This window comes from Nesoenas mayeri (genome assembly GCF_963082525.1).
Source record: "Nesoenas mayeri genome assembly, chromosome: 1".
In the NCBI taxonomy this organism is placed as follows: domain Eukaryota; kingdom Metazoa; phylum Chordata; class Aves; order Columbiformes; family Columbidae; genus Nesoenas; species Nesoenas mayeri.
The window spans coordinates 188,003,222-188,028,264 of record NC_137541.1 but is presented as its reverse complement, the minus strand read 5'-3'; the positions used below and the strand labels follow the sequence as shown (position 1 = coordinate 188,028,264).

Genomic DNA, 25,043 nt, shown 5'->3' with positions numbered 1-25,043 from the left:
TATCTCGTTACCTCCAAAGACAGAAGTGCCCTTTTAAGTTGCACATACTAGTAATGGAAAATTATCTTTTGCAATTAAACTGAGAGGTTTAATAATTTAAGAAAAAGAATGCAGTGCAACCACCACAAGGAGCAGGCTAGACAGACTACACGAGGCTTAAATTAGACTGCTTCATAATCATGGAATGTGTAAAGATGAAAAGAATCAGGTTTTGATACCCCATCAATCATGGTAATTCATTTCTAAAAATGTGTTAACCTTGGAGAGTAGGACTACTCAGAGCCATGAATAACATTGTTTATCATTTCAGCTTACACCTCATGCTCAAAAAGATAACAGTACAAAACTATTCGGTTTAAAATTGCACCAATTAAAGTCAAAATGGAAATGAACTTAACATTGTGCCCAGGAAATTGTGCTCGTGATATTCCTTAAGGAATACAATTTTCTGAAGTTTAGCTTATCTTTAGCAGAATCATGTGCAAAGGAACAAAGAAAATGTGTTGTTTTCTGTAACCCTTCTGTGCTGCACTAACAGACAGTGGAGACATTATTTAACTGAGTTAAATTAAATTTTGGGGGAAAATATCTTGAGGGAGACACTCTGCCCACTTTAAGATTGTTAGTTGTGATGATTTTCACATTTTGCCCTATGAAGAGAAAAGGCCATTTTGTGCTGAATAAGAGCACGGCATATATTTCCAGTACTGATGACAGTTTCTAATTCTAAATTCAGAGAAGCAGTTCAACACATTTCTAGTTACCAACCAGTTCAAGGGTAGCTAGGAGCTAACTGCAAATTTAAATTATTCGTGATGAATCCCCTGCAAGTGTAGAATTTAATAATTTATTCCATTTTGTTAAAACAATACCGCTTTCATCTTATTTAGAATTATTTAAAGGACGTTTCCTGTTTAAAACCATGAGAACCTTGGATCTAGAGTGAATTTTCTGTTGGCTTAACTACACTGGTCTACTATTGCCATCTACTGGCTTCCTTGTATGATGCACATAATAGACACAAAAGGGATGTTTTCTGAAAAAGCAGATCAAAAATATTGCCCTAAAAATCCAATAGCTAAAAAGTAATATAGAGAAAATGGGGAGACTTGCTTCCTAACAGGAGTTGAAACAATTTTGTCAGTGTGGAAATACTACCATGACTGTGGACAGTGAACCCGAGGCAACGCAGGCAATAGATGTGAAGTGACAGCCGGGCCACGGGTTCATCTTTAGGCCAAGCTAAACTCACGCACTGAACTTGGCTTCTCTTCCACACCACTCAAAAAACCCCACCGCTAAAAATGCCACTTGGAATGTGCAATTTTATTTTAAAATGGGCAGAATGCAGGGCAGTGACCCAAACGCTGTCTGGCCCTTGCCAGACTGCCCCCAGCCCAGTGAGGACTCTGCCGGGGGAGAGCTGCAACAACGTTCTGAGCAGCTTCTCTCTTTTGCCATCCTACTCCATTTCTATGAGTCTCCAGTGGGAGTTTACTCCCAGGGCCAAGACAGAGACCTCATACAACCCAAACAGAAGATTATCACTAGTCTTCTCCTCTGTCTTAACAATGGCAAAAATACAAGCACAAAAGTGACAACATATAGGCAAAGCTTTAACACTTCAGACGAGAACACAAACTAAATAATGCTCAGCTAATACAAAGATTTACAGCACACCTCTGGGTTGCAGAAACATTCTTAACAAAATATTTTGGCTCTTGGTCACTTTAGCCACTGTCACTAAAGTCCAGAGGGTACAGCCACAGGGCACTGTTTTGTGGCCAAAGAAATAATAAATGTGACGACATCCTTGGAGAATTTAAGGAAAAATTCTACCCCCAAATTTAAAAAAGAGTATTTAGTAGATGTCCGGGTTTATATTTTTACTCAATTATCTTTTATAAACACCATCACAGAACTACAAAATACTGTTCCTATTGGAAAGCCGCATGAGAAACCTGATCCTGCAACTATTTTGGCACATATTTAACAGCAACACAGCCATCCTGAGAGCGGAGGGATGCAGCTGAACCCCAGTCTCCTAAAGAGAGCGGTAGTCAATGCCTATGACAAGAGTTTAAGAACATGGCAAGTAAAGTGATCTTTTTCCTACATACTTTCCCATCAGCAAGCAGGGTTTTTCATGTACTTGTTAATTCTCTTGCTGTTGTAAAAGCTGGCTCTCCAATTAAAATTGTGCTGGCAAAGCTATGTTGATTTAAGGGATTTTTTTTCCCAACTGACATAGTTATGTTGGCAGCACTTTTAATGGTGTATTAAGGTATCCACAGCGAAGTCTCTTCGCCTCTATAGTTAATTTTGTTTGAAGAATCATCTTCTGCTACATCAGCAAAGGAACTACTTTGATAGGCAAGCACAACATGTTCATTAGGGTAGTTTGTCCAAACTGACAAATCCTTCCAAATGTGGACAAACTTGAAGTCTGGACACACGCACGAGAACTTGTAGGATGTCTCTGCCCTGAAGGGTCAGAGACAACTTCTATTGGGGATTACCACATCAACAAAGCCGATGTAAGCCTGAGCCAAAGCAGTCAATACAATGTACTTGGACATTGCTTAAGGAAGCGGCAGCCACAGTAGAAGTTTGTAAAATACATGTGGCTTCAAACTTCCTCACAGTCAAGCTGACCGCAAACACATTCTTAGGAACTTAGTTTTTATATTAGAGTTTTAATTGGTGCATATAATAAATACTGCTTGAGATCTTTGAGGTGTGTTACTTCTTACCAGCAAAGAAAACAGGCATATAATATCATACCAGTGTGAGGACACATTAAGAACTAAATACCACAGATTAGCTATCTCTATACATAAACAGAGTTATAAAACTCAAAATAATGCTAATCTTTATATTTTATACTATTAAGCTATATAGATATATATACACATAGTAACATTTTTTTCACAAACACACACCAACACAGATGTGTTATATAATATATAGAAGGCATCTCTATATATTATATACACAAGCACTCTCAAAAAGTTACAGTAAACATACAGGCAGGCACAATAAAACAGTATTTTTGTAGCAAATATACTTAGTGCACATCTTTAATGCCGTACAATAGGCTACAGCATCTGTACATACTTTGAAAATTCTAAATGTAGAGCAGGCTTCATTAATAAAATTTACTTCTATGGTATTTGAGATTGTACAGTTAAAGGAAGATTCTCAAACATAAAACCCTAATGACACGCATGTCAAATATATATTAAGTATGCTTTCAAATGCAGAAACAACACCTAAGGCTTTGTTGTTTTGCTTTTGGCTTTATTTTACTTATTGAATTGTTTTTTTAGAAAATAAAGGTAATTTATTCTTAAAATTATCTAGCTTTCTGAAATATTACAAAAACACTAATGAGGTCTATACTTCACTTCTCTTCCAAGTTTTTAGAAAATAATTGACACAAGCTAATCAAACTACTTTCTGAATTCTGTAAAAGTATTCTAAACATTTTTACTTTACAGGACAAGCTACAGGATTAATCATGCCAGAGTATGATGTTCCCCCATAGAGATAATCACTAAAACCAATCTGTTAATTTTCCAAACACTCAAAAATAAATAAGAGCCTTTAAGAATATAAATAAACATATACACATATATATTTCTGATGGATAATGTTTTGCAGTGGAAAGTTTCACTACAGTGCCTTTTTCGTTACTCAAGCATCAAACTGCTGTAAACAATTCCTTGGCAGAGCAACTGGGGCAAAGAAAAAAAAAATAGAGGAGGGTGGGGAAATTAAAAACATAAAGAGGCAAGGGATGGATGAGAACAGAGGCATCATTTCTCGCTTTTAAGCTTTCAAGTCATTAGCGTGGAGGATCTGAGCAGTAATTCTCATGGACAAGCGTGCTGGCAGTCCATTCGAAAGGAACACGGTTTCAGCTAGGCTATACAGAACATACCTGCGTTTCAGATGAGCAATGGGTATGTGATGTTTTAGTTGTGGGAGAGTTGTTGCAGTATTATTGCTTAAAAATGAAAATAAAAAAATGCTGACTATGTTAGCTGATGACTGAGAAAATCTAGGAAAAGCATGAGGAACAACTTGCTTCCATGTTGAGGACGTTCGGGGTAGGAAAGAGTAAAGAAAAAATGTGAGACAGGCACAGCTTGAAATTTCAAGTACTTATACCAAGTCTGAGAGAGCATCCATTTTGCTGCACAAACAGTTCACACCTGTGAGCCAGATTGCATGTGCTGAGCTGAGTTTACTTCATGCTGATTTAACTCACCACTGGAGGGGCTGAGCTGAGAAACATGAAAGTGGAAACAGTACAAGAAAGTGTACATATGCAGTCACACCACCTGCAATTTATGGAAGCTGGGAATGAACACTGAGTAATCTGATATGGGAATGGTTATGTTTAACGTGTTGCTTATTTTTAGTGACTATTTGGAGTGTTAACATTACCATGAGTAATAAAGAAAAGCTTACAAACACAGGCAGATGTATCAAAAATGCAAAGGATGTGCATGTTGCTATTCAATGGCGTTAGTATGAATAATCTTGTAAAACACTGAATATATTCTGTGTGCGTTTACATCTAGTACACATGTTCATCTTTTGGGAAAAAATACAAATATACAAGATGTATGCTGCACTGTGGATGGTATTGAAACCTCAGTAAAGCTTGGTCAAAAGTTTGGTCAAGCTTGGTTTCAGAAGCTCCAACAGCTGGAGTGCCTAGACTAGAATTGCAACATGACAGAAGGCAGCAAAGAGCTCCATTAGGTCTTTACCCAGTTAAGTCCTTCTGCCTAAAGGGAAGCAGCTGACATGTGGCAGTACAACAAAATGCTACTGCCCAGCTAAATTTGAAGTGGCTAGACTCATAACAACTCTGAAGGTAACAGTGAGGCATAGTAGCTTTGATGTCTTCAGAGAAGAGAATCTCAGGCTGCCGTACAGATTTGCTGTTACAATTCTGAAGTAATTTCCACTCCTTGTAAAGTGCTGCTGTCCTTCTGCTACAACCTCTATGTGCTCCCAATCTATGTGATAATTCTGCTACGAAGTGAAATGTCATGATCCCATAGTTCAAATTGTTGAATCTACACTGGAGTCAGGTTCACTGATCTTCTGGTAAAATGTGGAAGTGTGGGTGCTGTTGGATCTCGTAGGGCTGTTAAATAACAATGTGACTCACAAGGAGAATCAATGAAGAAATTGTGCAGAATACCAGTTTAACTATGTTTATATTAATTAAATGCTCAAATTATCTAAAGATTAACCCTCTCTGGTTTCTTTTGGTGGCATGTCCTAAACGCATACTGTCTTGTGGGCACATTTTTAAGTGTTTCAGCTGTGTATTTCAGATGCTTACTGCTATGACAGAAACTCCAGCTGCTGTGCTGTTCGGTTTAGGGCCTGTGTTGAAATGCTTCTTTATCTTCCCAGCTACTGAGAGCTGATGTTCATTCTCTGGAAGGCCATCATCCTGCAGAGAAACAGAGCAAAATAAAACTTCAGAGAGAAAAGGTGAAATAAAGGAATTGCAAGGTGTATCTGATCTATAACGACCTGTCAATACAGAAAAGTTTACGAAGAAGTTTGTAATGAAATATGGGTCAGTCATTGTCTCCATTAATATATCTAAGGTATTTGTAAGATGAACGTCATATTATGTCATGAACTAGACTCTCTCTCCTTTACCCAACACTTCCTCTCAAACTTTAGGTAATGTTAATTAAAAGTAATTGTTAAATATTTTATTATTCTTTCTACCATATCTTAACTACTACTGCCCAGTTACTTTTAGATCCATTAATATTTCAAAGCTTGATAAGCTCAGACTTGTTTATGATTCTGTTTACTTATCACATAAATTTAAAAATAATGACCTCAAAAGTAGAAAGAGCCCAAGAAATTACAGAAAACAGAAACCCTGTTTTGGTAGGATGCAGAAACGGATCTCTGAAAGCCCTGTGAAACACCTATAAGGTCCCTGTGGTGTTACAAAGGTTGCAGACTCTGGGACCATGGCATTGGGTGAATGTTCCAGCCATGGCCCAGTGAGTCCCTGAGGAAAGCCAGGCAAGATGGGAGCTGAGACATGTCCCAGCTGAGCCCCTCAAGGCAGGTGATCGCGGGGCCTCACCAACACCTGGATATATCATTACATATGTCTGCAGTCCAGGCTATGTGCAGGCTTACGGCTTGCTGTGGCATTCCCTGCAGACTATGCACTGTACCAAACCCACGGTTAAACAGAGCCACCTCTACAAATGGAATCACCAGCTGGCTGATAACAAGGGACTGTGATTCCTTCCCCCAGTCCCAAGGCACACAAGCCTGGAATGCTGTGGGGAAAGGACAGACAGAAGTACAGACTGCCTGGGAAAGCAAGGGAGGGCTGGAACCAGCTGTGGGTGGCCTCTTCTTCCTTGCCAAAAGACAAGTGTTCTCAACATGAGCTAACCTGATGTGAAAGTAGGCATACAACTATATGGCCAAGCAGAGACAGACACATGTTCTGCTGTGGTGCGCACCAAGCGAGCCAGCTGGATGCGAGCTCTAGCCCAGAAGCCATTTGGCCAGGCCAAAGAGGAGCCTCTTCCTGGCTAAGACGTCCTGCTCCTCAGACCACACCTGTGTACCTGCACCTAGGCCTGCAGGCATCCTCCATGCTGAAGTGAAATCCTAGCAGAAAGAAAGGAGTTTGCAGTTTTGCACAAGACAGCGGGTTGAATTCAAGTCCATGAGACAAAGTAGTTCTTTAGAAACTGCAAGTAAGACCCGTATGCCTGAAAAAAGTGCAAAAAGCCACCACCCAGTGGGACTTCCCTGCTAGCTGAATATGCAAGATTTCAGGCAATAATATGCTGAATAGGTGAAACAGGCAACAAAATGCAGAATAGGCAGAATATGCAGGATATCAGATCAATGGCCATCCGCAATGGTCATCTTATGCTGGCACTACATGATATGTGTAGCTAATCCTCGGTTGAAAAAGTTCTTCGATTCCACTTAACCAAAATCCTAGCAGAATACAGACAAATAAGAAAAAAGATCAGAATACAGAGAGATGACAGACACTTTTTCTCTGGCTTTGCAGCAATTCTGAGAGCACTTAAAGAGCTGCAGAGTTGTTGCAGTAAATCATGAGCTCAGTGAGCATATGGGAATTTTAGGGAGGTTGGTTAGGGTTTGTTATTTATTTAGCTTGGGGAGTTTGTGTTTAGAAATCACTCACTCACCCCTTAACAAAATGTCTCAGCTGGCAAAATATGGTCAAGTGCACACAGCTGCACAACACAAAACAAAACAATACAACCCAGTAGCTGATTATTGTCTAGCACTGGGGAGTCTTGGCTCGGTGGTATATGACCCCTAAAAATAACCTGCTTTCTGCTGACCCTGCCTTTCCCAGAAGAAAGCTAGTCTGTAAAATGAACTCTTCTTCACTAGAGGAGTGGGGGAAATAATTCTCTTGACTTTCTTGACACGAATGCCTGCCAAAAGTTCATGTTGTCTTGTCAAAAGACTAAATTATGGAGAAGACAATAGTTACCAAGACTGTGGTAATGTTTTATTGGTGAAGCACCACACCCACAGTTCCAGTGGCAACATGCCAGAGATCTGTAGTGGGTTCCAGCTTTTAGATGAAATATCTTCCACTCAATTTAAGATGCAGCATAGGGATTTATGGGAATTACTCTATTGTTATTAAATTTTCTCACTGCTGTTGGTGCTACCTGAAGTTTACTAGTTATCTTTTTTTTTTTTTTTTTATTTATTCCAAAGTGCTTTATAAACAAGCTAATATATATTAGCTGGCTCCTGGAATCATTTCAGCCAACAATAAAATGGATAGATATCGAGGGTGAGAGATGACAGCTGTTTAACTACATACAAACCAAGATGCTCTACCATCTAAAAAGAGAAGTGAAAAAAATAAAAATCAGATTCACCAGAATCAGCAGGGTACATGGTAGAACTGGAAAACAGGCTAAACACTGCTGACAAGACTTTCATCAGGTTGCTGTAATGGGAAGGATGTTAACCCCTGAAGAGGCTAACTGTTCCTTCCCCCTGTTTTATCCTTTTACTATAGGAACTACTTCTTGCAGTGGGTTAGGATCATAGAATTTCATCTCAGCTTTAGCAGTTGGGATAAGATCTTTTAAAGATTACTAGTGATTTTTCATGCTTAACTCTGGGAACTTTGAAGGGTCATAAGTTTCAGAAAATGTTAACTACTGATGCTCTGAAAGAAGCACTCTCTTGAGCACATAAGAGCAGTTTAGTAGTCAAAATCCTTTGACAGTTTGAAAACTCTGGTCCAGAATTTGAAGTTTCACCTGGACGATGCAAACTACCTGAGATCTTAAGATACATTTTTCCAATCTGCCTCCACAAAATACCTTTCATGATCTATTAGCAAGAAATAAAAATAAAATAAAAAAAAATTAGCAGGGTATCATTTGAGTAATTAGTACACATTGTTTTCATATTTCCATTGTTCTCTATGGCAGGAGATATTGCCACTCAAAGTAAAAAGAGGTGATAGAAAGATGGAATGAAGTTCAGGATTCCCAGACTCCTACTGCCCTGAAGCACTCAGATCCATTTCATGTATCAGTCACAAGACCTTTACTTTCCAGGTCTGAAAGCATCAGATGAATAGGCCATTATATAAATAAGAGTAAAAAATTAGAGCAAATAGAAGTGCTGGAAAATGTTTTGGACTCTGTTTCATTAAAGGATTACAAGGAAATTTTCCTTTGGGCAGTGTCCTAGGGTGTAACCAAAAGTAACACAGCTGCCAAATAAGAAATGTCTTTTCAAATTAACCTCCTTACAAATGTTCAGCTTATTACTGCTTATTGCTTGGTTATTCATTTCTTTTGCACGCAAATTTCCAAGGCAGACATGGTTATGAAAATATGTAAAATCTTCAGTTTCCCTAATTCTTTTTAGGCTGGTGTGCCATCTTTCTCCTTCATCAACAACACTCCACATTTCACATTGATTATTTTAACAGAGATGGATTTGCAATCCATCCCTTTCAGCAATCACTGGTCAATGCTGTATTAGGAAATATTTACTACTTACATAACAAAAAGTAAGTGGGTTTGTCCTATAGCTTGTATAAGTATAATTCAGGTTATCAATATCATCAGTGTTTAAAATGCTAGACCTCAAGCTTCCAGCCTCTTTTATAACTCTTTGGTTTTGCAAAGAATTTGAGCAGGTAAAGGAAAGAGCTGGGGTCCCTGTAGGGGAAGTATAAACTGATGGATTTGTTTCCAGGTCTAAGTGTACTGCACAGGAGAGACAAATCCAAATAAACTAAATGGAGGGGGCAAGGAACTTCTGCTGAATTGCGTTTAGAATTCAAGGTCTCCATCTGTGACAGTGGCACACAGCCAACATCTTTTCAGGTTTTGTTTTTTTGAATTGAAAACAGCTGGGATATTATTGACAGAGGAACTGCTTTACTGGTCTAACTCTGACCATAACAAGTTTTAGAGTTTCAAAGAGGATTTCAGCTATTTTTATAGCAAAAACTGAAACTGAAATGAGGGTTGGCTCCTATTGAAACTGTCAAAGCACATTCCAGGAATCTCAGCAATTTACCAAGTAATCACATAGTAAGCAGCTATAAAGTCGAATGCTTATTTACAATCTACAAAAAGGTTTTATACAGTGTAAGCAGTTACAACATTTCTATCAAAAGTTTCATCAAAGAGAGAAAATGTTTCTTAAAATTGTCAAAGAAAACAGATGCCTGCTTTTCAAGCCAACTGTCCAGTATTTTAGCTACAAGTTTACCGCTCTATGGATAGGTTCAAAACCAAAATAAGAAAAGGGAAAGTAAAGTCCAGAATTTAAAGCCATGGAAAAGTATTCAAATAGGAGTGCTAGGTGAAAACTCGTGTGCCATTTCCTCTCAGAAAGATAGTATTTTATGAATGTTGCAGGTAATTGCTCAGGTAATTGTGACACACAGATCACAGAGTCTTTTATAAACAGGGATGAGTATATTAATTCCCTGTCCTGAAGCTGGAAAAATGAGGTACAGGGAGGTTGTGTGATAGACTTGCAGCTGGGCAAGCAGGTGATGGTAGGGGGATGTGAGGTGGGATCTGAGGCCAGCGTATCGTTCTGCCTCCGTGCACAAGCAGACTGTCCCTGCTCTCTACTGCACAATTCTCAGAACCACTTCAGGGAAGCATCCCTTTTTCACAAAAGCATTTAAGCACCTGTTTCAACTCAACCATGTTCTTATTTCTCCTGAAGTGAACTAGGATTTTAGTGCCATCAAGTTAATTTTATGCCTAGTATTAAGCATTTCCATGTGTGATGTCTTGAAATAGAAGCGATGTTTGGAATGTGTTCAAGCACTTTCCTGAACTGGTCCCAGCGCTAGCCATTCTCCTTCCAGAAAAAATATCTGGAAGATACATAGGAGAATTCAAAAGAGGTTTTGATCTCCATTATGAACTGCCGTTAGCATGTTGTTGAAGACAAAATACTGATCTGTCTCAGTTGCTAAGAGCAGCAGTTGGACAGAAAAGAAGAAATTACAGACCTGTGGACGGGATATTTGCTTCACTTATTTATAGACAGAACTGCTGCAGGTTTTGATTGCAAAGAATTATAATCAGGATAAAACTATGAACAGTGCAGCAGAGCAAGACCAAAGGTGAACTGAACACAGTATCCCATTTCCTACAGTGAATTGTAGTCACTGTTTAAGAAATGCTACATTTAAGGAAGCCAAGTAGATCTTGGAACTTTCCCTGGTATATCCTCCAGTTTCTGCCAATCAAGCACTTCAGAACTTTGTGAGCCAAAAGTTTTATCCAGACCACCATCTTTACTAGGTACCAATGAGCTGATCCTCCAAAAATGTATCCAGCTCCCTTTTGAATCCATTTATACTTGGCCTCTACAGAATCCTCCAGCAAAGGACTCCACGTTTTAACTTGTTGCACAGAAACCCCGTAATTTTCCAGGACCCTTCAGTAACCAGAGCGCAGCTTTGATTACTGAAGCTCTGGAGTGCTGGAAGATGTTAATCCACAGCCTGTTTCCCTGTCCTTCCTCATCAGCAGGCGCTGGCAAGGGCAGGGAGCAGATTGTCACGTCACCTGCGCACCATCACCATCACGTTACTGACAGAGAGCTGCAGCTCTTAACACATCTTACTAAAATGGCTTCCTAAAAAACATTGTGGTGTAACTGAAGAAAAAAAAATTAAAAAGGTGTCTGGGGGGAGGATTAATGGCTCCAATGCATTTTTCAGAAAAAGAGGAGGATTAGTGACCACATCCTTCTGTGGTGTAAACAAGTGATGGTTTAATAACCCCAGCAGCAGTGTGCAGACTGACACTGCCCTGCGGCTCCTGATCAGTCACCTCCATCTCTTCCTCAGCAACACTCCAGAAATCCCCAGCTGTCTTCCCATGGAGACAGAGAGACACCTCAGCCACCAAAAGTCATTATAAATTGTGACAGAACACCATGTGTAAGGACAGCGCCTGGCACCAAGGAAAATTAATATTTCAGCTGCTTGAGTGTCATCTTAAAAATGAAAAGATTTTCAGCATTGTTATGGATCCTTGCAGTCTTTGTACATGGCAAAAGTGCTGTGTATGATAAGTGCACTTATGATTAAAAAAAAAAAAGGTTTGGGTAATAAGGAAGCCTGCAGGACTAAAGGGTATACTTTGTAAACACTTAAGTGATCACCACTACGCTGGGTTATATGGACAATGCTATAAAAAAAAAAAAAAAAAAAATTAACATTTGAGTTTACTATATATTTTAATTTTTAGAATAGAGTTTTAGTAAGAAAAATCTTTTGGATACAGCGGCTGAGGGATCTGTTAACTGAGGGACAAAATAGTGTCCTAGAGAGGTCTGTACACTCAAACTTGCAACAAACAAAGTGAAACATTATTTCTTCTTATGGCTGCACATAAATACACATAGATTTCAATGTCAGAAGCTAAATATGATTCTAAGGTTTCCCTGTTTCATGCTGAACACAGTAGACTTAACACTATGGACTCTATTTCAATAGCTCTTAATGACTGTCAGATTTTTGAGTCCGTCTGATTTTTGGGAGAGCAAAATGTGTCACTGAACCCACAAGCTGATTGTTAGAGATATAAATGTTTCAAGTGTGGTTGAGATACATTGAAAACCTGGCCCAAAATATTTCAGAGAAAATGTAGCTGAGCTTGCATAAAATAGTGAACACTCCAAGGTACACGCAATATAACAAAACAGCTTGTAACCCAGCTTATTTCCAGCTAAATCTGTGGCATTTTTAGAATGTGCTGGCTCCGAAAGGGCATAGAAAGGACTTGACAGAAAAGAGCTTAAAGGTGCCAAGTTACAAGCAGCATCTACAAGCCTGAAAATACTTACATTAACCCAAGGATGCTCAAGAACTTGCAAGGCTGAGAATCGCAGATCTAGATCTACTTGAAGCATCATTGTGATAAGTTCCTGAGAAATGGAATACTGGGTCAAATTTAAAGAACATTTTTAAAGAACAAATCAACAGATTTAATTCATTGAAGTGCTCTTCAACAGATGCTCAAAGAGAGAGTGAACTACCAACTGCAGAAATATGTTAGGATTATTAAAAACCAGAACAACTATGAACTGCTGAACGTCAAGCTGAACTTTTAAATCAATATCTGACAGTACCTTGAAAAGCTAGAGGACAGTTCTGAGTTACAGTTCTGTAGTCACTGTTTAAGAGAAAAGCACTTAATACATAATGTACAAAACAGATGGTCACATGAAATTAGGTTAGTTTCCCATTAAGAAAATGTCAATTTCTCTGCAGGAAAATCCAGAATTTTACTTCAAGCTCTTGTATACAGGCCATAGAAGATGCAAAACCCCCCAATACTTAGAATCATTATCTTTCATCCTCTGATTTCCTCTACAATCACATAGTTTTCAACTAGCATGTAAATACACATATATCTAATTCCACCAGTGAATCAAGTGCACAGAAAACAGGATGGCAGTATGACAGCAAATAAAGTGATATCACCAAAGACCACAGTTAATAATTCTTAGTAACAAGCAGAAGTTAAATGAATAGGCCAATCCTTGAATACAGAAATTTTAGACTATTTGGAAGAAAAAGTTTCACAGGAGAACACATTTGGCAAAGGACTTGAGAATTCCCGTTAATGATGCTATGAAATAAAGCCTGCTACAACACTATGATATGGTTTAGAAGACATCTTCCAACTCTGCGACTGTATCTCATTCAATAATCTCTTTAGTTAACAGTCTAAAACACTAGCCTTGATAATTCTCCACATATCTGTAAAAGCAGAATGTAACTCTCTGAAGAATGAACATTCAGAATGTAGAATGCTACTTTCAGCACTTGCATCTGCCTCCAAATTTCTTTTTTTTTGGTGATTAATTAAACACTGTCACACTGAAAAAAACAGAAGAGAGATTTGCCTCACAGGCTACAGCAGTAAGTTGGCAGAAGTTAAACACTTATCTACAGGATGACCATATGATTAGTGTTATGGTTTTGGCTTTTTTAAATTTTAACATACACATATGTATTATCTCTATGGTGAACGCTGGATCCCTAGAAAATCTGAGAGTTAAGCTGCTGCTCCAGTGTACTAATGAGAGTTAAAAAGCATCAGCTCTGCAAGTATAATGAACTCTGTCAATATCTGTATCTGACACGTACTATATCTGCCTTAGCACACCTCACGCTCTACCTCTCGTGTCATGTGCCAAGAGGCTACGGCCCATGAACTGGTGGGCAGAAGAAGTCTCCACTTCATACCACACTGACAACAATAATGACTTACAGGCAATGTGAGGCCTATAAGTCTGGTTCTTTGACAGAAAGGAACAACAGACATATAATCTAATGGGATTAATAAGGGGAAACCAGCATCTCTATAATATTATTATATAATATTCAAAGGCTCCAGGTTGGTACCTGGTCCCTATCATAGGTACACAGAAAGCACAGTCCCAGGGAGCTTTCTAGCTGAGAAGTGTAGGTCAAGCAAAGTTACTTAATTTGTTTCTTGATCAGTAAAGACTGCTGGTGCCTCTGTGAGGCACCATATAGAGATGGGGTCCATTACAGAACCACCTGGAGTCTAACAGACAGACAGTGATCAAATGACAACATACTTGGTGACCCAGAGGAGTTTATAAGTGTAGCAGGAGATGTGTGAGACATATCAAATGTCATTGAGGTATATGTGCGAGATCTATCACTGTGAAAGAACAACATTCATTAGATACTAGCACTGGAAATAATACTGGAGAAGAAAGTATCGTCAACTATAAACCCCACCTTTGCAGAGTCAGAAACATTGTCCCAATATGGAGATGGAAAATCCACCTGTCCCATCAAAATCTGATCAAAAAGCACTTCTTGGTCATCTCCACTTCTGTAAAGTAAAAACCAAACAAAAACAACAACAAAACCCACAAAGAAATTATTTCCAGATCTAGTTTCAATAGGCTTCTTGAAATTGCTTTTAATTGGTCATTCCTTAGTATGCTTTTGGAAGCTGTTGATTCCCCACAAGCATGCAACCATGGGTGTGAATAGGGAGATCATAAACCAAAGTGCATTTGGTACATTCTTTCTGAGGTAACCTGCTTGTCTTTAGGATTGTCAACAACTTTGCAATTGCTTTGAGGGGAAGAAGAGATCTGACATGTCTTTATTAAGTGGCTTACATTTTAATTACCTTTTACCGACCACAAAATATGTCGTATTTGGTCCATGAATGAAGATGCTTATTTCACTGTGTATTTTAAGCATCAGGCAAAGGCACCCAGAACCCGTAATGGAGGCTCTTGTTTTGTAATGTAATGAAGTTTAAACTAAAACAAACAAACATGAGACAGAGATTTTACAGTAAAATCACAGACATTCATGGGGTTTGCGTAAATTACTATGCAAAGCATGGGAAAAAAAAAACCCTATGAGCAGAGAATTTTTTCCAGTGGGAATCTCTGTGCTTAATGCACAAGCAGCATAGGGACCAATTCACAGAACAAAGATGGTTGAATAGATCAGTCCATACCCACGGAACGGAGGGAAACCACAGAGCAGGATGTAAGTGATCACACCCGCTGCCCAGATGTCCACCTTCAAGCCGTATCTAGAAGTGTGAGAGACAGGGTTAGAGACATTCAGCTCCCACGGAAGAATAAAATTTTTCAGAATTCTTAATAATTTCTTATATATTCTCATCTGAACTTTCTCTTTGTCCTACCTACTGATTTTAATTCTGCTTTCAATTTGTTTTTACTTTTACAACTTAAGCGCACATCAGATCAGAATGTCGGAGTGCACAGAGGGTGTTCTGTATTCTTGAGTTAGTGACGCCTAACAACATGAAGCCTGCAAAGGTGACACAGGGCGTTCAAGGCAGTCGGTATTTACTCCATGGAACTAATCAGAAGAGGACAGTGTGTGATAATGAAATAAAAGTAAGTAAATGGTAGTTAGCAGTTTCTAGGCACATCTTAAGAATCACTTTTATTGTAATCTGCAAATGGCTAGTTAGTAACTCAGTGTTAAACTGAGAAGTTTGAGGCCAACAACTGGCAGAGGAACCTAATATAACTCCAAAATTGGCCCAGCTCTGAGCTGGTTTGGATAAGATACCCTCCAGAGGTCCCTTCCAACTAAATTGTTCTGTGAGTCATGATTCTGCATCATACCCAAGCAAAGGCAGCACAAAAATCTTAATTGCAAGAACTCCTATCTGGCACACTGGTGAGAAGATGCTTCACTGTTTACACGTCAATAAATCATCACTAGAAGTGGTTTACCCAGTTTCAGCAATGATTTCTGGAGCTACATATGTTGGGGTCCCACAAACAGTATAAAGAGGTCCATCCACAATTGTTGCTAGGCCAAAGTCTCCTAACTTCAGAGACTTGCTTCCATCTTGGTGTTCATAAACCTAAATTGGGAAAAAAATTCAAAGGTTTAACACAGTACCATCAAAGTAACTACTATATAATTTACTAACTGCCTGAACTGTTCCTTCTAATTTACAGTCTTTTTTCTCTTCCTTGCCTACAACAAACTTCTCTGCATGCTTTGAAAATTCACGGACAATTAGGACAACTTCCTTTGAATACACTCAGGCTTTTTGGGAAAGATTTCACTACCTGGCCAACAAAGGAAATATTTAATCTTGCTAGAAGCTAAAGCCCGGAAGCAAAGGTCTAACCTTCCAGCAGTGATGTTCCTAGGTTAACTTCCCACTGACAGACAATTCACAGTACAGGGTTTGTTTTGTTTTGTTCTGTTTTTTATTTTACTCATACAGATCTTGGAGGCTTGCACAGGGATTTCAGCTGCTTAGATAATTCAACAGTGGCTGCACTGAGAGCAACAACAGAGTCTTCTCCATGTATTGAAGTCACAAGATGCAGATCTGACCAGACTATTGCACCCAGAAACACTGTCCTCTCCTTGGATGACTGTTCAACACCAGTCAGTGCCATAGTGGTACGAGACCAACATCAACAAGGGACAGAGGTAGGGCTGTTAATAAGTTCATATGAAAATCCTCTCTTAAAACACAGTCTCCACAGCAGCAACAGGATCTTTCATGGCTTTTTTATGGGTGCAAAGGGAGATTAAGACATACACATAAGAATAAGCTAGAAAGTCCAGTAAAAAATACACAATATTAAAAGCTGGCTCAATGCGAAAGAAAAACCCAAACCTGCAAACACTGAATATATACCAAAAAATTGCTTAAAATAAAAAGATTTAATTAAACACTAGACTACGAGTTTCTTTAATCCAGCTGCTGGTTTGTGTTCTGCTTCCATTTTGAAATTGTTTGTGATGCAATTTAAAGCTGTTTGCCATAACAGCACCTTAAAAAATGGGAACAGACTACAGGAAGTCTTCCTAAAATATATATGCATCACATAGCACACAAGCTCCATGCAGCCTAGCTCACCAACAGTGGTATCTAACGAATATCAGCTGTTACACCCAGCAAAACTAGAAAATACCATACTTCACAATAAAAACCAAAATACCTTAACACCCATCTTGATCAGCTGCTCCTACATCAGAAATCACATTTATCTACAGTTGTTTGCAGAGGAAAATCCTAGATTTGTTCTTACAAAAATGCAATAAATCCTACAATAGACTCTTGAACAGTTAATTTGGTGCAAAACTGAAATCTTGAAGTCTCTCACTACTGTTTGCTACAGATCTACTATAGCTCGTAGCAATCAGTTATATTATACAGCCCCCGTGAAGTTTCTACTTTGTTAATGTTAGTCCTGTCTAGAGAGAAAAGCCCTGTCTGCCCTGAATCCCTGCTACTAGGTGATACAGCCACAAGTAGACACTCAGAATACACAAAATTCTTTTATTTTTTATGTTATTTTTAATAATACAACAGGATCTTTAAGGGGACCAGTAATTTGATATGTATTCACATTTCTCTGCTATTACACCAGAAAAAAAGATAGGCTTAAAGAAAAGCACTGGGAATAAAGCAATTATGGTTTTATTAAAAACACAGATTGTTAAATACATCTGGTTCCTGAAACTAAAGAAAGTGCTCTCTGAAATTGTAGTAATAAATCTAATTTCAACAACAGTTTTAATTAAAGGCTAGAGAGCAGAGGTTTAAATATTCACTTGCTGAAAAATGTAAAGTGTGCACTTAGACATCAAGAGCTGAATCCAGTCTAATTAGCATCTCATATTCTGTTTCATATGGTTATCTTTTACAAAGCCCTCTCTGAGTTGTGTTAACCTAGTGAATGTTCATAAGCTCCTTCCTTCAACAGACCTCACCTTGTATGACTCATAAATCCTAGAAATTAATTATAGAAGAGGCTTGTTCAGCAATATTTACCAATGCAGAAGGTTTGGTACTGTATATTTTCTAGTATTTTGCCTCATCTGTTTCCAGGAATTACTTTCCTTGGAAAACTACTTCAGTTGACTTGTAAAACTGAAGAAAGTAACTTTCCCTCACCCTGTTATTAGTCTATATAAAAAGGAGCCCATTGTTACTTGCCAGTCAAGGAATGTGAAAGATACTTTAACAGTCCTGTTATTCAGAAAAACACTATATATGTTCCACTGCATTTAAATACTGAAGGGCAATTAAAGAAATGGGGATTAGTGCAAATTGCCCACTATGTAGTGCTTTCACTGTTTTAACTAAGCAATAAAACTGTGTAATTGTACAACACTAATTGAATGCAGCCACACATAATTGTGTGCCACCATATGTATCCTATTACTATAAAGACTGTCAGTATTTTCTAAGCTGCTCTTGTGATCAGTGCAGATGGCAACAGTCAGAGAAGTTGTTCTCTAGGGTTTATTATATGGCTATAAAGACATCCCATGACTTGACAAAATAAATGTGCTAAATAGCAGCAATTATGAAAAATGTTCCAATTAAAACATGGAAGACACTCTCTAGAGAACAAAGAAAACACTAAAAAATCACAGGTATTGAGCATACTCTAAACTCTTGAGCAGCTGACTGTTAACTGGGCTTTGGATGCTTTGAAGGATAATAAGGAATACTTACAGAAATACCTGATGTTGCACGTAGGACATTGAGACAGGTTCACACACACAAAAATTTATAATCAGGGTCTATAGCTGATGGCACACATCAGCTCTAAGCATGAAAGTTACTTTTGGGGAAAAGGAAAAAAACAAAGGAGAGTAAGAGGAAGGTCAAAGTGAAAGCTCTCCTAGGAGCCAAGAAGATATGCAATAAGGAGGCTCCAGATGAGCATCCTCCCCTGGGTGCCCTCTCCGAAACAGCACGTTCCACTTCAGCCCCCCTGTTTTTCCTGTAGTAACTCTATAGCTTTTGCCAGGCCTTACTCATCCTTCCTGTTGTTTTTTCCTGCTAACAGGGCTGTTAACCTTGGGGCCTGTGTTAACTGGATCAGATACTGCAACCCTGGTTAGTTGGTCTGCTTTGGGTAGGCCTGTTATAGGCTCCCCTAAACTTAAAGCTACAACCCACGCATAGGAAAAGGGTGGGGGGAAAGCGCTGATTCTCACGCTGCTGGCCAGGAGAACCTGCTGTAATGACACTACCGGGTTTTGCAGGTGCAAGACCATGATTTTAGTGGTGTGAAAGCATCATCACAACACGGGAAAAACACTGCCATGACCATCTGGGTAGAAGGGTTACAGAGTTGCAAGCACAAGGCAGGCTACAGAAGGCAAGCAGAAGGACTTTAGCAACAGAAAGGCTAATGCCCAAATGTAATTTTGCATATTTTTAATAAATTCCACAAAAATAACCCTAATTGCAATCTTGTGATACAAGGACCTATCCACCCCATTTGACAGAGAAGAAGCTAAAAGTACAAAGACACTAAGGGCACAGAGCCAATGTCAGAGACAGGGTCAGAACTCAGGTGAGACTGTTTCCCAAGCACTCTTCTAAAACAGCATTAGTTTCTTCCAAGGACCTGATAAACCTCAGAGAATTAATATAATTTGTGAATCAAATGCTGGCTTTTGAGAGTTAGGATGCTGCAAAAGGTTAAGTGCTTCATCCTCACTGCTGAGTATCAATACCAACATAGGACCTTTCCCTAAGCACACCACTGGAAAAATCACTCAGAAAAAACTCAGCTACAATACAAAGAGTGTGAGCATTCCTGGTAGTGGCTAATTACCAGGAACAGTTGGGCAGGCAAAACTAATTCTCTCCCTGTTGCCCCCACCTCCTGTCTACCTTTATCTCTTCCCCCTAAAGTTTAACTTTAGGCATTTAGAGACATGTCAAGACAGCAGCAGGCCAAGCCTTGCCCCAGACCAAGACCTTCCTGCACACTCCAAGTCACAGCATTAATGAATCCTGGCATGCGATTGCTGTAATTTCTGCAGGCAGCCACCAATGACCACCAGCACAAGAGCTGCAAAAGGAATATCAGTCGTTAGCATCTGGGAAAACTTCTACCCAACGTTTTTTAGCAGTTTCTGGCAAATGAGAGCAGGCTACTTCCTCATCCAGAACTACAAAGGCACCTGCCATAGAGGAACCTCAACTGTAAAAATCCCTCTCTCTGGAAGTTTAGCAAGATGTACTTGAGTCAACTTTCATGTAAAACATCTTCAGTGTTGGGCAGAACTAAATGCACTAAGTCATGACAGAGAGCACACAGCTGAGAGAACTGATAGTCTAGGTATCTTAAACATTGATTTACGGTTGCAGAATATATGGAAAATCAGAATGTCTTGATACTGGAGCATGACAGCAAATTTGTGAAAACTCAGAGAACGGTGGAATAATCAGGAAAAATTAATTTCTCAGAGGAAATAAAACTGTGTCAGTTGGAGAACACAATTGCTGCATTCAAGAGTGCAGAATTCTCAGAAGAAGGACTAATTAATTGCCAGGGTATGCTTTTCATTTTCTTCAGTGGATAGGGTTCATACAGATTCAGCCAAAAAAAAGAAGAGTTAGGCTGTCTATTTGAGAAAGTGGCTTAATAAAATGTGCTATAGGATTATTTGGGAGATGCAGCAGGGAAATGCAGGACACCAAAGCCTCTTTTTGGTTGTGCTCTGATGTACTACATGATCAGGACACAACATTTACACCCACCACGGTTGTAAAACTGAACTGCTGCTAATTACTTAGGCAGCTGCAGAAGTCCAGAATAGTCTATTGAGAACAGAGTATCTTTGTATTTATGAGAAGCTCGAAATTATTATTCGGTTTACGCAAAGGTCACTTCTAGTGATCACTGGAACAACTCAGCCACTGGGTCCTGGGGAACAGTCTAGACATACTGGCTTATGTTATTGTACTTTTTGTGATAGCTCTTATTATTAGGAAAGCTTTACAATGCTAAAGTTAAAATTAAACGACCAATGACTTAAAAGACTGAAATAAACTTGGTGAGTGTGTGGAAGGAGGGAGAACCGCAGACCCTCTCTCACACATTCCCAAGTCATCAACAATACTGAAAGCTGAATCTTCACTTACCAGTAGATTCTCCGGCTTGATATCCCTGTGGACAATGTTCAGGCTGTGAAGATATTTGATGGCACTGGCCAGATTGTAAAGCATCCCACTGGCATCCCGCTCTGTATATTTGTTGGTGGAAGTAATAGCATCAAAAAGATCTCCTCCCTGGAGCAAAATGACCATGGCACATAAGCAATATTACTTGTGAAATGACTGAAAAATTTAGGGAAGATTAAGTAGCATCATTTATACAGGAGGAGGAGGAGGGAGGAGCAGCACAGTTTCCTTGCATCTATAAACTACTGGTACTGTGATGACATTCCCCATAATGGCAGCTGAACATATCAGTAATTCAGAGCCATTTGTCATGGCTTAGTTGGTCAGCCAAGAGGCTGGAGTCACTACTGCAAACCGTTTCCACCTGCTGCTGCTTTTGTACCATGTCCAGCCCTTGCCAACCTGTGTGCTCAGAGCCCCTGTTGCAATTTTCTGGCATGCCTACATACTTGCCTGTCATGATGCCATGTACCAATACTTGCCATTCTTTATTATAATCACAAACAGGCTGACATCAAATTTTTGCCCGAAGTCTGACTGAACTCTGGAAAAATGAAGGAATTCTGAGAAAAACTCAACCCAGAAATCTGTCATCACTGCTTGCGTATTTTAAAAATATGTTCCCATCTCTTAAAACTCTGAAAACTTGGAATTCAGAAACCACTTTCTCTACATAGGATATGAAGCTTTTTGTAGTGTGATGCTTCTTGCAGCTAATACTGAAGAACTTTCCAGTATATATGTCAGGCAGTCATAGTGGAAGACACTTAAGAATTACCAGTAGTATTTCACCACAGCTACAAATACAGATGGTAGCTTGTGCCATTTCCAGTTCATTGTGCTGTCTAATTCAGTCAAATGCTACTGACAGTGAAAGAAAAACAATAAAGAGGGAAAGGAAGGGAAGGAAGGGAAGGAAGGGAGGGAAGGGAGGGAAGGAAGGGAGGAAGGGAGGAAGGGAGGAAGGGAGGAAGGGAGGAAGGGAGGAAGGGAGGAAGGGAGGAAGGAAGGAAGGAAGGAAGGAAGGAAGGAAGGAAGGGAGAGAGAAAGAAAGAGGAAGAGGAAGAGAAAGAGGAAGAGGAAGAGAAAGAGAGAAAGAGAAAGAGAAAGAGGAAGAGGAAGAGGAAGAGGAAGAGAAAGAGAAAGAGAAAGAGAAAGAGAAAGAGAAAGAGAAAGAGAAAGAGAGAGAGAGAAAGAAAGAGAGAGAAAGAGAGAGAGAAAGGAAGGAAAGGAAGAGAGAAGGAAAGAAGGGAAAGGGAAAGGGAAAGGGAAAGGGAAAGGGAAAGGGAAAGGGAAAGGGAAAGGGAAAGGGAAGGAAGAAAGGAAGAGAAAATTGAATGGAAGTCCTCAAAGTTTAAATGATCTTCACCAGGATCTGAGGCAGTCATGACATTTGGACTGTATTTCTAGAGCTGAGCTGGCAAGTGGGAAGAAGAACATGTAAGTGCTTGGAGAAAGACCAAAAAATAAGTTTAAAGAAGAGATTAGGGAGGAAGCTTAACAGAGCAGGGGAAAAAACAAACATCTTTTGAGAGATACTACTCAGAGGTATTGGGCCTATGGCCAAAATCAAAACAGCATCATAAAGGAAACACAGACCAAAATAAAAAAAAAAAAAATTAAAAAAAAAAAAAAAAAGAGGGAAATTATAATTCTGAAAAAAACACTGAAAAAAAAATCCCTGCTTCAGTCAAAACATCTAGAAAAATAAATATATCACAGGAGACTATTTTAAAGGAAAGGTTGGTATTTTCTGAAGGCAACAGAAGAATCCCAGCTTTGGCAACTCTCATGATCGTATCAACAGCCTCAATTCCACAGTAAATACTGTTTTCACTAAGAGAAAGGAGGATGGAGAAGAAAGAAAAAAAAGCATTCTTCCAGGAATCATGGCTGCAGAGGAAAAAGTAGGAAAAGACAATGACCAAAGAGTCAAACCTGAGAAAACAGACATTACTTGTTTTTAAAAAGAACCAAACAAACTATTAAAAAATATTACATTGTTGAGGTGCAGCTGAAATCTGCCAGTGCAGTTTTATTCCCACTGTTGATGCAAACCCCCAGCTTTGGAAACTGCTTACAGCCAACCATTGTCAAATCTGGACCACATTAAAACCTCTTGCTCTCGCTGGTGACTGATCAAGATGCACCAAGATACACAGTGTCAAGGAAAAGGATGAAGAAAAGGCCAAGCAAAACCAGATAGAGGATTAGAGAGAAAGGTCAAATATTTGGCAAAAGTACAATACGATGTACTTCATGGCATTATCTGATCCCTAAGTATTAGATATCAGCATGTGGCAAAATACGTGGGATAAATAATCTATCTTCCCTAAGCTCCTTCCTGTGAAGCCCCTGTACCAGCTGCTTTTTAACATGAGGTAGTGGATTAGAGCGATCTTTGGTCCTATCTAATATGTTCCAGATGCTCAGGAGAAGTGTCAATAACATCAGCAAAGGATCTGCCTCCAAACAAAGAAAACAGCCTGAGCTAAGATGTGAGGGGTGAGAAGGAAAGAAGCTGAACTTTAAAAAGAGAAAGGAAAATTTCTGCCTAAAGTCAGAAGAAAAAGAAAAAATGTTCACATGAGAGGGAAACCTAAACTCAGAAAGAGACAGAGGCTGCACAGCACACAAACAGACGGACAAGACAATTTAAAGCAGAATCATTTTCTGTAGTTTGGCAGCCTACTTTACTTAGCAAAGTGTCTTACCAGGTAGGCTGCTAAGAAAATAAAGTGTAGATCCAGTCTGTGGGATTCTCTGCAGTTAGAAGAGAGGTGATATCCTGGAAAGGGTTAACAGAGCTGACAGCTTTATCAGGCAGAATTGTTTTCAGCCTTCCCTTTCCCTGAAGAGCACTTTAACCTGCAAGGTTCTGCTTAGCCAATTCACACAGCAGGTCACTATCATTTATTCCAGCACAAGGGGTGAGTTCAGGATGACATTTCAGTCTTAAATCCCCTGTTCTGGAGTGAAATGGGACCAGTAACATCTGAATGCAGTTTTTATCATCTGTGCACATGAGGAAGTATACTTGGAAGTACAGTAACCAATTATTTATTTATTACCTTGTTATGTAAATGATATAATCTCTCTTTTCTTCTGCAAAAGTGAAATCATATCCTGGAGCAGTAAAGGAAACTCTGCAATAAATCTTGCTTGTTAAATTGGCCGAACCCCTGTTAGGTTTGAATAACAATTTTGTTTCGCTGTGTAAAAAGGCAATGTGCCAGAAACCAGGTCCTTGCTTCCTTTTACAAGCACCACTTGCAATGTGTTTATATTTGTATTTATGAAGTGCTTTTTCTTACACTTTACAAAGCAATGAATGGCCTATCTGCCATGAGGTGAGGGCAGTATTTGCAGCAGCCACTTATGTCAAACATGTTACTGCCAATTAATGCAGGGTGGTATTAACTGAAACCGTGCTCTGCAGTATCAAGCCTTTTCTCCTTGAGTTTCTTTCCTGTCTGTGAGTTTGATTTAAAGTCAGGTCTTCAAAAGTCAGTCAATAGCAGATGGTTAATCAATTCTAACAGTGCACGCTATGAAAAGGTACCAGTCAGCAATTGGTGAATTAACAATTAATGTTCTTCCAGAAATACTTTCCCTGGTGCCCATACAGTACAACAAGGCTTTTTCTCCCAATTAAATATTAAGGAACAGATGTTTGTTACAAAGAAACAAAGTTGACTTCCCAGGATATTTCTTCTAAATTTCTTCTTTATTCCACACAAAAGTAAAGAACATTAAACCAATGCTCTCTAGGATATCTAAACTGCAGAGATGTCTATAAAGCCCTTCTATAGGATAACGTAAAGCATAAGTATCTTAGTATGTGCAGCAATCCCAAATAGTAAAGAAGAAAGAGGGCAAGAAAACAGATTTTTCCAGAAAGTGAATATAATGGATGATTTTCTTTATATACATGTCTTAGGCTAGTTATTTTGTAAGAGTTTT

At 39.0% G+C, this 25,043-nt stretch overlaps 1 protein-coding gene across 2 annotated transcripts in view; it reads right to left on the bottom strand.

Annotated features, from left to right (window-relative positions):
* The window catches only part of DCLK1 (doublecortin like kinase 1), a gene marked incomplete at both ends in the record, with an annotated part of 239,529 nt that overhangs the window by 9,713 nt on the left and 204,773 nt on the right, over positions 1-25,043 (bottom strand). For both annotated transcript variants that reach the window (XM_080354028.1, XM_080354029.1), the window contains 6 exons: positions 5,366-5,479; positions 12,424-12,504; positions 14,357-14,453; positions 15,099-15,176; positions 15,853-15,986; positions 21,042-21,188. In XM_080354028.1, coding sequence (XP_080210154.1) covers positions 5,366-5,479; positions 12,424-12,504; positions 14,357-14,453; positions 15,099-15,176; positions 15,853-15,986; positions 21,042-21,188 — 651 coding nt within the window. The remainder of the gene's footprint in view (positions 1-5,365; positions 5,480-12,423; positions 12,505-14,356; positions 14,454-15,098; positions 15,177-15,852; positions 15,987-21,041; positions 21,189-25,043) is intronic.